At 45.4% G+C, this 12,561-nt stretch overlaps 1 protein-coding gene across 2 annotated transcripts in view; it reads right to left on the minus strand.

The window, feature by feature from the left end:
* NR5A2 (nuclear receptor subfamily 5 group A member 2) overlaps window positions 1-12,218 on the minus strand; it is a gene marked incomplete at both ends in the record, with an annotated part of 153,579 nt that extends 141,361 nt beyond the window's left edge. For both annotated transcript variants that reach the window (XM_080698524.1, XM_080698523.1), the window contains one exon: window positions 12,155-12,218. In XM_080698524.1, the coding sequence (XP_080554650.1) occupies window positions 12,155-12,218 (64 nt within the window). The remainder of the gene's footprint in view (window positions 1-12,154) is intronic.
* Between the last annotated feature and the right edge of the window lie 343 nt (window positions 12,219-12,561).

Here is a 12,561-nt window from a genome sequence, read left to right on the forward strand (position 1 = left end):
GATGGCCCCGAAAGACAAAGCTTGGGGCAAATTCATTCACCTTCCCCATTCATTTCCAGAGTTTCTAGTCTGGAAATTGTAAAGTTAATTTCAGGACTGAGCGGCAGATGTTAAGCGACTTTCTTTGCAATCCCTATAGAGATTGCTGGAGAGACCGAAGCCTCGGGTGGGATGGGCTTGGGAGGAGACAGAGACCTCGAGGCAGGGGCGGGGTCCAGACTCCAGCTGGGAATCCAGGACCTAGCACTGCGGCATGGGACCCTGGACCAGAAGGCCTCGCGGCAGGAGGCACAGCTGGGCTGATCCAAAGGGTTAAAAGAAAAAGGTGTCTAGATGGTCACATTCCCTAGCCCCTCCTCCCATGGCACCTGGGCTGCTGCTTAGCTAAACCCAACCACTAATGTGGGAGATGTTCCTGTCCTCAAACCTGCTGGCAACTGGATGCTCTGAATTGTCCTCCCAGGGCTTCCTCACAGTGGTGGTAGGCTTGGGAGGTGCCCCGTAGCCCACACATCCTCCAGATGAGCTTCTTTCCAACCCCAGAGATATTTCCCATCCACCAGCTCCGACTACTCTGCCCACCCACCATGCACCACTCCCAATCCCACCCTTCTAGATTCCATAGCAATCCAGATCTGAAGACCACTGAGGGTAAAGAGGATTACTGAGAGCCGCTTATAGATGTCTTTCTTAAGCCCAAAAGTGTGACCACGTTATTTTACATAATAATTCCTTTTCTTTCTTTTTAGTTTTCTTCTTAGTGGGGATTGAACCCTGGGGCATTCTACCTCCAAGCTACACTCCAGTTCTTTTTTTTTTTTTTAAACAGGGTCAGGTTAAATTGCTAAGAGCCTCACTAAGTTTGCTAAAGCTGGCCCCAAATCTGCAATCCTTCTGCTTTAGCCTCCCATAAACTGGGATTATAGGCATATGCCACCATGCCCAGCAGTCACAATTCCCTTCTCTCAACAAGAACATAGGCTTCAGAATTATATTTCTGGGAATTTATTTATTTATTTATTATGTGATTTTTGGGGGGGGTGTGTGGTACTGGGGATGGAATCCAGGGGCTTTCTACCTCTGGGCTATACTCCCAGACCTATTTTATATTTTATCTAGAAACAGGGTCTCACTAAGCAGCTGAGAGCCTCACTAGGTACCTGAGGCTGGCTTCAGTCCTGCACCATCCTTCTGTCTCCGCCTCCCGAGTACTGTGATTACAAGGATGTGCCACCATGCCCAGTCCATCCTTTATTTTGAAACAGGGTCTCTCTGAGTTTCAAAGGACCTCACTAAGTAGGAGCTGAGGCTCTCTTCAAACCAGTCCTCCTGTCTCAACCTCCCAAATGCTGGGGTTACACGTGTGTACCACCATGCCTGGCTCTTTTATTCTTTATTTGGAAACAGGCTCTCACTAAGTTGAAAAGGGCCTCACTAAGTATCTGAGGCTGGCCTAAAACCTGCAATCCTCTTGCCTAAAACCTGCAATCCTCTTACCTCAGCCTCCCAAGTACTAGGATGAAGAGTGTGTGCCACTACACCTGGCTCTGAGGTTCTATTTAAACCCTCTGGACAATCTGAGTGATCTTTGGTAAATCAAGGGACCTTTCGGATTCTCTTTTTTAGTCAGAAAATAGGGTTAACAAAGTAAAGCTTATGGTCAAAGGTGACAGTACCAGAAAAACAGCACATCACAGCCAGGTGCGATGTCACCTGCCTGCCATCCCAGTACTTGAGAGGCTGAGACCAAAGGGTCACAGGTTCAAAGCCAGCCTCAGCAACTTAATGAGGTCCTGTTTCCAAATAATTCAATAAAATAGGGTGGAAATGTACCCCAGAGGTAGAAGGCCCCTAGGTCCCACCCCCAGCATAAACAAACAAACAAACAAACAAAAAGGTCTGGGGGTGTAGCTCAGAGGTAGGACACCCTGGGTTCAATCCCCAGGACCACTAAACAAAGCAACAACAGAATTCCCAGCAAGTGATGCTGGCTAACTTGATCTCGAAGGCCTTGGCAGAGTCCTTACTGACCATCACATTATCTTCAGATAAAATTGCTCACCAAACTGTTCGTGGATATCTGTTTTCAGGTTAGTTGGAGTTTAAAAGTCAAAGCTGTCTTTTCTTTTTTTTCTTTTTCTTTTTTGGTGGTACTGGGGGTAGAACCCAGAGGCTTTCTACCTCCGGGCTATACTCCCAGACCTTTTTTATATTTTATTTGGAAACAGGGTCTCACTAAGTTGCTGAGAGCCTCACTAAGTAGCTGAGGCTGGCTTTGAACCCGTGCAATCCTCCTGTCTCAGCCTCCCAAGCGCGAGGATTACAAACGTGCGCCACCATGCCCGGCTACAAAGCTGTCTTTTCTTACTTCATCAAGCACACAAAAACACACATAGCAGTTTCCAAAAAAACTAAAATACAGGCAGCTCTTATCAACATATCTGGTCGATTTTTCCCAGGTCTAATCTCTCCAACTTGTCCTCATCTTCAGCAATTCCCCAGGCTTCCCCAGAGCCCAAAGCCCCCCAAACTCTTGAAGTTCCTTGATGCCAACTGAACTTCTCAGAAGCTTTTGTTCCAGTAAAAGGAAGGGAAGCCAGGTGCTACGCCGCAAGCCTGTAATCCTGGTACCTGGGAGGCTGAGACAGGATTACAGGTTCAAGGCCAGCTTCCGCAATTTAGGGAGGCTAGGCCCTGTTTCAAAATAAAAAAATAATAAATAGGAGACAGGCTTGTAATTCCAGTACTTGGGAGGCTGAGAAAGGAGGCTCCCAGGTTCGCGGCCAGCCTCAGCTACTTAGTGAGGCCCTCTGCAACTTAGTGAGACCCTGTTTCAAAATAAAAAATTAAAAAAAAATAGGGCTGGGGTTGTAGCTCAGTGGTAGAATGCCCCTGGGTTCCATCCCCAGGACCCTCCCTCAAATTAATTAATTAATTAAATAGGGCTGAGGGTATATCTCACAGACTGCCCCTGGGTTCAATCCCCGAGTGCCATCAAAAATAAAAAAATAAGCCGGGCATGGTGGCGCACGCCTGTAATCCCCGCACTTGGGAGGCTGAGACAGGAGGATCACACAGGTTCGAAGCCAGCCTCAGCTACTTAGTGAGGCTCTCAGCAATTTAGTGAGACCCTATTTCTAAATATAAGAAAGGGCTGGGAGTATAGCCTGGAGGTAGAAAGCCCCCAGGTTCCACCCCCAGTACCACCAAAATAATTAATAATAATAATAATAATAATAATAATAATAAGCGCTGGGTGTGGTGGCACAATTTTGTAATCTTAGCACTTGGGAGGCTGAGACAAGAGGATCGATCAAAGGTTCAAGGGCAGCCTCATCAACTTAGTGAGGCCCTCCTCAAAGTAGTGAGACCCTGTTTCAAAACAAAACAAACCGGGTGGGCGTGGTGGCGCATGCTTGTAATCCCAGCATGTGGGAGGCTGAGACTGGAGGATCCAGGCTCAGACCAGCCTCAGCTACTTAGTGAGGCCCTTTGCAACTCTGTGAGACCCTGTTTCAAAATAAAGAATAAAAATAGGGCTGGGGGTGTAGCTCAGAGGTAGAATGTTCCTGGGTTCCATCCCCAATACCACAAAACAAAAACAAAAGGTTGGGCTATAGTATAACTCAGACATAGAATGTCTCTGAGTTCAAGCCTCAGTACCACAAAATAAATAAATAAATAAAGATGAAAAGGAAAAAACTCAAAGAAGCTCTCTCCTGAGGTAGGTTGTGGATCTGGGAAGGAGAGTACCTGATGTAAGCCCTGCTCAGGGTCAAATAAAGGAGAGCTTCCTCCATAAAATCTCTTTGTTTATTTTTTATGTTTTATTGTATTTTATTGTGTCAATGAGGATTGAGCCTAGGGGTATTGTACCTCTGAGCTATGTCCTTAGCCCTATTTTATTTTATTTTTTATTTTGAAACAGGACCTTGCTAAGTTGCTGAGGCTGGCTTCAAATCTGCCATCCTCCTGGCTCAGCTTCTCAGGGATTACAGGCATGCCCTACTGTGCCTGATGTCCTGGTGCGTGTGTGTGTGTGTGTGTGTGTGTGTGTGTGTGTGTGTGTGTATTACTGGGGATGGGACCCAGGGGCATTCTACCTCCTAGCTATACCTCCAGCCTTATTTTTATTTTGAAACAGGGTCTCGTTAAATTATTACCCTCTGGCCTCAAACCTGTGATCCTTCTGTTTCAGGTTCCCAAGTACCAGGATGACAGGATGACAGGCGCACACCACCACGCCCAGTTTAGAAGTCTTAGAGCAATCCTTCAACCCTGGTCCAGCGAGCTTTGGAGATGGGCTGGGGCAGGAAGGAAAGTCAGCTCCAGAGTCCAGCTTCCTGGAAGGAGCTGGCGGGCCCATCCAGCTGCAAGAGTGAGTGGACTTGGGTGACTGGCAACCCCATAGAGGTTGGGGTGACATAAGAGGCTATCAGTCTTCCCACTGAATGACGTCTACGTTCAGAGATCCTTAGGAGTGCAGAGCTTGCTAGAGGTTATTGCTGATATAAGTTCAGACTTCCAGAGTGTTCAGGGCAGATAGCAAGCCTTGTATCTCAGACTCAGCGCGGTGTTTGCACTGTGTATTATGCACCCTTAACGACACAGACGCAGCTTCCCGTGAAAACGTCTGTAAGATGACATCGGACGCGATAACACATTCGGTAAAAGTGCTTCGTTTGAAGATTATGTAAATTTAACACAAATCAAAGCGTGATGATGTTGAGCATATTGGGTGGGGACAATAAATGCTTATTATAGAACAAGTTTCCTATCACAGAGATTTGGCTGTTTTATAGATATAGATAAGTTAAAAAAAAAAAGCCTGTTGAAGCCAGACATGGTGGCGCATGCTTGTAATCCCAGTACTTGGGAGGCTGAGACAGGACGATCACAGGTTCAAGGGCAGACTTAGCAAGTAGTAAGACTCTCATCAATCTAGGGAGATTCTCATCAACCTAGCAAGACCCTGTTTTAAAATAAACAGTAAAATATGTCTGGGGAGCCAGGCGTGGTGGCGCATGCTTGTAATCCCAGCATTCGGGAGGCTGAGACCTGGAGGATCGCGGTTCGCGGACAGCCTCTTAGTGAGGCCCTCTGCAACTCAGTGAGACCCTGTTTCAAAATAAAGAATAAAAAATTGGGCAGGGGGTGTAGCTCAGAGGTCAAATGCCTCTGGGTTCCATCCCCAGACCCGCAAAAAAAAAAAAAAAAAAAAAAAAAAAAAGTCTGCGGGTGTAGCTCAGAAGTAGAATGCCTCTAGATTCAGTGCCACAGAAGCACACACAGAAAGCCTGTTGAGTTAGTGTTGTATATCATGTAGGACAATAACTCTATCTGGGGGGAAAATATCCTCCAAAATAACTTAAGCCAGAAACCAAGAATGTTGTCAGTGGTTTGGTCTGGTCTGGTTTCTGGAGCTGAGGATTAAACTCAGAGGCACTCTACCACTGAGCTAAATGCCCTGCTCTTTTATTTAATTAACCTATTAATTTATTTATTGTGGTGCTGGAATTTTTTTTGCTTTTGTTTGTTTTTAATGGTACTAGGAGTATTCAACCTCTGAGCTACACCCCCAACCCCAATTTTTAAAATTATTATTTATTTTGAAATGGTCTCACTAAGTTGCAGAGGGCCTCACTAATTAGCTGAGGCTGGCTGTGATCCTGCAATCCTCCTGTTTTCAGCCTCCCAGGTCCTGGGATTACAAGCGTGTGCCACCACACGGGGCTCTCAGTCCTTTCTTTTTTTGGTGGTACTAGAGGTGGAACCCAGAGGCTTTCTACCTCTGGGCTATACTCCCAGACCTTTTTTATATTTTATTTGGAAACAGGGTCTCACTAAGTTGCTGAGAGCCTCACTAAGTAGCTGAGGCTGGCTTTGAACCTGTGCGATCCTCCTGTCTCAGCCTCCCAAGCGCTGGGATTACAAGCGTGCGCCACCACGCCCGGCTTCTCAGTCCTATTTTTTATTCTTTCTTTTGAAACAGGGTTTTACTAAGTTGCAGAGGGCCTCACTATGTTGCTGAGCCTGGTTGCAAACCTGTGATCCTGTTTTAGCATCCCAAATACTGGGATTACAGGCACAAAATATTATGCCCAGCTCTGGGGATTAAAACCAGCGGCATTCTACCTTTGAGGTACAATCATAGTCCTATTTATTTGTGTTTTTGTTTGTTTGTTTAATTTGTGTATGGTACTAGGAATGGAATCTAGGGTTGTCCTACCTCTGAGTTACACCTCCAGCCCTATTTTTAAAATGTATTTATTTATTTAGTTAGTTAGTTAAATAAGGTCTTACTAAATTGTGGAGGGCCTCACTAAATTGCTGAGGCTGTCTGTGAACCTGCAAGCCTCCCATTTCAGCTTCCCAAGTACTTGGATTACAAGTGTGCATCATCATGCCAGGCTGACCCTCAAACTTTCAATCCTCCTGGCTCAGCCTCCCAAATTGGGATTACAGGTATGCACTCTTTTTTTTTTTTTTGGTGGTACTGGGGGTGGAATCCAGAGGCTTTCTACCTCTGGGCTATACTCCCAGACCTATTTTTTATATTTTATTTGGAAACAGGGTCTCACTAAGTTGCTGAGAGCCTCACTAAGTAGCTGAGGCTGGCTTCGAATACAAGTATGCACTCTTAGGTCAAGCCTGGCCAGTGTACTTGAACTGGTTACCCTAAAGGGAGCAATCTACATAATAACCCAAGTGTAGACAATTATCTTGCAAATAAGCAGATGGAAGTTCAGCTCAATTCTACGTTTTCTACATCTTCTTTTTCTTTCTCTCTTTCTTTCTTTCTTTTTTTTTTTTTTTTTTTGCGGGTCTGGGGATAGAACCCAGGGGCATTTGACCTCCGAGCTACACTCCCTGCCCTATTTTTTATTCTTTATTTTGAAACCGAGTCTCACTGAGTTGCAGAGGGCCTCACTAAGTAGCTGAGGCTGTCCACAAACCGTGATCCTCCAGGTCTCAGTCTCCCGAATGCTGGGATTACAAGCGTGCGCCACCATGCCCGGCTTCTCTCTTTCTTTCTTTCTTTCTTTCTTTTTTTCTTTCTTTCTTTCTTTCTTTCTTTCTTTCTTTCTTTCTTTCTTTCTTTCTTTCTCTCTCTCTCCTTCTTCTCCTCCTCCTTCTCTTTCTCCTTCTCCTCCTCCTTCTTCTTTTGGTTGGGGGTACATGGGTACTAGGAATTGAATCCAGGGGCATTCACTTCTACCTCTGAACTACACCCCAGCTCTGTTTTATTTTCATTTGGAAACATAGTCTCCCAAGTTCCTGAGAGTCTCACTGAATTGCTCAGGCTGGTCTTAAACCTTTGATCCTCCTGTTGCAGACTCTCAAGTACTGGGATTATAGGTGTGCACCACTATTCCTGGCCCAATTCTACCTTTCTATGCAATCATAGATACCCATACACAGCTTTCATGTAACCACTAGTACATAGAAAAGAATGTGGTGCCCAATTAAGATCCATGGAAACTTTCAACAAAGGAAGCACATTTCCCAGAACAACACAACTGAATTAGTGTGTGTGTGTGTGTGTGTGTGTGTGTGTGTGTGCGTGTGTGTTACTAGGAATTGAACCCAAAGGCATTCTCCCTTGGAGCTACAGCCAGCCCTACTTTTTAATTTTTATTTTGAAACAGGGTCTCTCTAGGTTGGTGAGAGTCTCAGACTATCGGAGGCTGTCCTTGAACCTGTGATCCTCCTGTCTCGGCTTCCTACATACTTGGATTACAAATCTGTGTCACCACGCCCAGTTTAACACAACTGAGTTAAATGTGGAGTTGGGAGCCTGGCGTGGTGGCCTGCGCCTGTAATCTCAGTACTTGGAAGGCTGAGACAGGAGGATCAGATTCACTGCTAGCTTCAGCAACTTACCGAGACCCTCTGAAACTTAGTGAGACCCTGTTTCAAACTAAAAAATAAAAATAATAAGGCGGGGTGGGGGGGACTCAGAGGTAGAATGTTTCTGGGTTCAACTACCAGTACCATAGGAAGGAAGGAAAAGAGAACAGAAGGAAGGGAGGAAGGATTTGGGAATTCTAACATATGCTGGGCTCAGTTTGTCACCTCAAAGCTACCCAGTGACCTCAGACACTCTATATCTGCATGCATAGGTTCCTCAAAGAGGGCAGCAGAAGCCGGGTGTGGTAGAGCGCACTTGTAATCCCCGCATTTGAGAGGGTGAGACAGGGGGATCCGGGTTTGGGGACAGCTTCAGCTACTTAGTGAGGCCCCTTGCAACCCAGTGAGACCTTGTTTCAATTTATTTATCAAAATAAAGAATTAGCCGGGCGTGGTGGCGCAGGCTTGTAATCCCCGCGCTTGGGAGGCGGAGACAGGAGGATCGCGCTGGTTCGAAGCCAGCCTCGCTGGCTTAAGAGACTCTGTTTCCACATAAAAATGTTAAAAAATAGGTCTGGGAGTGTAGCCCGTGGGAGTGTATCCCGGAGGTAGAAGGGCTTCCAGGAACCCCAGTACCACCAAAAAAAAAAAAAAAAAAAAAAAAAAGAATTAAAAATAAGGCTGGGAGTGCCACTTGGAGGTAAAATAAATGCCTCCAGGTTTCATCCCCAGTACGGAAAAAAAAAAAAAAGAAAGAAAGAAAGAAAGAAAGAAAGAAAGAAAGAAAGAAAAAGACAGCAGAAAGACCCATTTAAACTTTTTTTGGGGGGGTCTGGGGAGGGGCATTTGACCTCTGAGCTATACTCCCAGCCCTATTTTATTCTCCCAACCCTATTTTTTATTCTCAGTGAAACAGGGTCTCACTGAGTTGCAAAGGACCTCACTAAGTAGCTGAGGTTGTCCTTGAACCGCAATCCTCCTGTCTCAGCCTCCCGAATGCTGGGATTACAAGTTTGCGCCTCCACATTGGCTTCACCTGGATCATTTAAAGTGCAGCTCTTATTTATTTATTTATTTATTTATTTATTTATTTATTTAGGTGGTACTGGGCATGGAGCCCAGAGGCTTTCTACCTCCTAGACCTTTTCTTTATAATTTATTTGGAAACAGGGTCTCACTAAATTGCTGAGAGCCTCACTAAGTAGCTGAGGCTGGCTTTAAACCTGTGCGATCCTCCTGTCTCAGCCTCCCAAGCGCGGGGATTACAAGTGTGCGCCACCACGCCCGGCTTGCTGTTCTTTAGATCTAGGCTCAGCCCCAACAATCCACCAGTTCACTGTAAGGACCACACCACTCCTCCTTTCTCTTCCTCAGTGCTTCAAGCATCTCTGTCCCACCAAGAATCTCAGGAATGACCCTCAACACCCCTTGTAGGCGTCTCTGCAAAAAGATGGAGACTGGGTCCCTGCCACAAGGGTCTTGCAGAAGGAGACACCTGACAACCACCCATGGGGCCACAGTACGGGGAGAGTGGCAGTGAGTGTGCCAGGCTACAGGCTGAGATTAAGATCCAGAGGAAGTACATGCCTGTAATGTCAGTACTTGAGAGGTGGAGACAGGAAGATCACGGGCTCGAATCCAGCCTAACAACTTAGTGAGGTTCTCAGCAACCTAGCTAGGCCTTGTTTCCAAATAAAATAGACTAGGGGTGTAGCTCAGGGGTAGAATACTCTTGAATTCAATCCTTAGCACCATTAGCACCAGGAAGGAGGAGGAGGAGGAGGAGGAGGAGGAGGAGGAGGAGGAGGAGGAGGAGGAGGGAGGAGGAGGAGGAGGAGGAGGAGGGAAGAAAGAAAGAGTTCCAGAGGAAGGTTTCTTTGGCTGGAGAATTTACTGATATTTTGTCAACCTGAGGTCAAGGACTGAGAGTCCCTGGACAGATTTAGGATGTTGGGGTAAATTTGCTGAGGCTTCCGAGTTTTATTGTTGCTGTTTTTTTTTTTTTTTTTTTTTTTTTTTTTTACTGAGAATGGAACCCAGGGGCATTCTGGCTCTAAGCTACGTCTCCTGCCCTATTTTTATTCTTTATTTTGAAGCCAGGTCTCACTGAGTTGCAAACGGCCTAAGTAGCTGAGGCTGTCAGAGAACTGCGATCCTCCCGTCTCAGCCTCCCAAATGTTGGGATTACAAGTGTGCACCACCACGCCCGGCTGCTTTGTTTTGCTGTGTTTTGAAACAGGGTCTCTCTAGGTTGCTGAGAAGCTATCTAAATTACTGAGGCTGGCCTCGAACCTGCAGTCATTTTATCTCAGCTTCTTAAATACTGGGATTATAGGCATGAGCCAGCATGCCTGGCTTCAGTACTGTTTTAGAGGCTTGGCTTCAAGCATCCTCTCCAGGGTTAAACAATGCCTTCGATGGGGCAGACCCTAGACCTAGTGATGTTCTCTATTTACTGATAGATCTGTCTCTGTTCCATTATAGAACTTATAAGATGTGATTGCCGGTGAACACACATCTCTCCAGGTGAAGCGCAAAACCATCTCCTGCAGCTACCTTGCCTTTTCAGATTCTCTCCGGGGATGCGGGAGTGTGGTCCAGACACCTCGCTCAGCTCCCATTGGCCGCCTCCAGCGGGTGCTGCGCGTGGCCGGAGCCGCACTCTCCCGGCGCGGGCGCGCTCTTGGCCCCAGTGTGCGCGCCAGGCTGGGCGCAGCTGCCAGCGCATCAGGCGGCTTTGTCCCACCAGAACGGTTTAAATCGTACTGTGCCACTTTCCCACCTTTTGGGGGCCAGATTTTCTTTGCTATCTGCAGAGCAATCGCTTCTCTCTTGCACGCTGCTTTCCTTCCCTGTGTTTTCTTTTTCTTAAGTACAGAACTTTTTTTTTTTTTGTAAACATTTTCTCAATTGATATAGTTCAGGGTGTAGTTGGCCCATTAAAAAAAGCAATCACGGCTTTCTGTGGAGTCACACCCCCCCCCCCCCCTCCCGGTAGGGCCTGGCTTGATTTTCCTTCTGGTTCCACCTGGACTAGAATTAAAGAGCTCACGCCAGTGTCCTGGGAATTGGAGGGAAGGTTCAGTCTGAAAGCCTAAGAAAGCACCCGAAGACGAGGCCGGTCCTTCAGTCCCCCAGAAACCGGAGGACAGGAAGCAGGGCTCGCGTTCCAGCGGACTCATAGTCACACGACGGAAAGTCATTTCCCTTTAGTCTGTAACTTTTAGGATTGAGTGTAGCCTTGCAGTAAAATTAGCAAGTTTAAAGGTGTACAGGTTTTTTTTTTATTGTTGTTCTTTTTTTAATAAAAAAAGTTTATGGGGTTGGGAGTGTAGTTCAGTAGTAGAGCACTTGCCTTGCATGCAGGAGGCCCTGAGTTCAAACCCAAGCACAAGAAGAAAAAAGAAAAAGAGAGAAAGAAAATAAGGAAGGAGGGAGGGAGCTGGGTGTGGTGGTACACACCTGTAATCCCAGTACTTGGGAGGCTGAGACAAGTACTGTCCACAAGTTCGAGGGCAGCCTCCGCAAGTAGTGAGACTATCTTCAACCTAGTAAGGCCCTATTTCAAAATAAAAGTAAAATAAGGCTGAGGGTATAACTTGGAGGTAGAATGCCCCTGGGCGCAATCCCCATTAACCCCCCTCCCCCACATACACACAGGGAAAAAAAGAAAGAAGAAAGAAGCTTTATGTACTTTTTGGTTTATAAAAACAAGGTATTCTCATTATTTTGAAGAAAAAAAAACACCTCTTAGCATCGTATCTTTTAATGGTGATTGATCTTTTTCTTTGTATGACTTTCACTTGCCAGGAAAATAATTTTTTACCATGACTGCAGCGAAGGAGACACCCTACTTACTGTTCTGTAGTTTGAAACTTCTTCCTAAGTACTGGAAAGGTCTCTATTAAGATAGTTAGATTCATGGTTGCTCATTGTGATTAACTCGTTTGAAATTGTTCAACTTTTAGCTTATTATGTCTGATGAAAACTTATCGGAAAATGTTAAGGTTGAAATTGGCACATTATGAATTCTATTTTCTGGCTGTTTTAGGCCAGCAGAATGACATCCCCCAAACACTGGATACAGTGAATAATATTTATATGTTGAGATATCTGTTTGCTATTTTTTGAACTACAATTAAGGTAAATGTTTGATATGCATGAGCTTATTATGTGTATTTAATAAACGCAATTGGAAAAGCAGAGACTTAAAATACGCAATCTATCAATGAGACTGAACTACACGTATTGTTGCAGACGCAGAATAACAACTAGATGGTAAATAGAACAACTTGGTACTTACCGATAGGTGTAAGTCCATGCTTTAGAGATTCCTGTAAATTCCCAGGAACCGAATTAGAAGACATTCTTAGCGAAATCATGAGTAGTCCTTTGGGTTTAAGGCAAAAATCATTGAGCATAAGAAAAAGTTAAGCTGGTCATATTTTGTGACCTTGGGAAGGACACATCCGACTACAGTAACCCTTATTCCCTTAGTGAAAGTTAAGAAAAAGAAAAAAAAAATCCTCCAGAATTCAGAAAGTTACAAGCAAGCCTTTCACTGGACTCTGTACTTTTTCCAGAATTAGTGACCCGCTGTAAACCATGGATCCAGTTTCATGATGGTTTCTAATGAGAAGACTGGAAACTTTCGATAGGCTTCGACTAATCACATGACCCTCTGCAGGTTGATAAGAGGACCCTGTTATA

The sequence above is a fragment of the Muscardinus avellanarius genome, assembly GCF_963383645.1.
Source record: "Muscardinus avellanarius genome assembly, chromosome: 7".
NCBI classification, from domain to species: Eukaryota; Metazoa; Chordata; class Mammalia; order Rodentia; family Gliridae; genus Muscardinus; species Muscardinus avellanarius.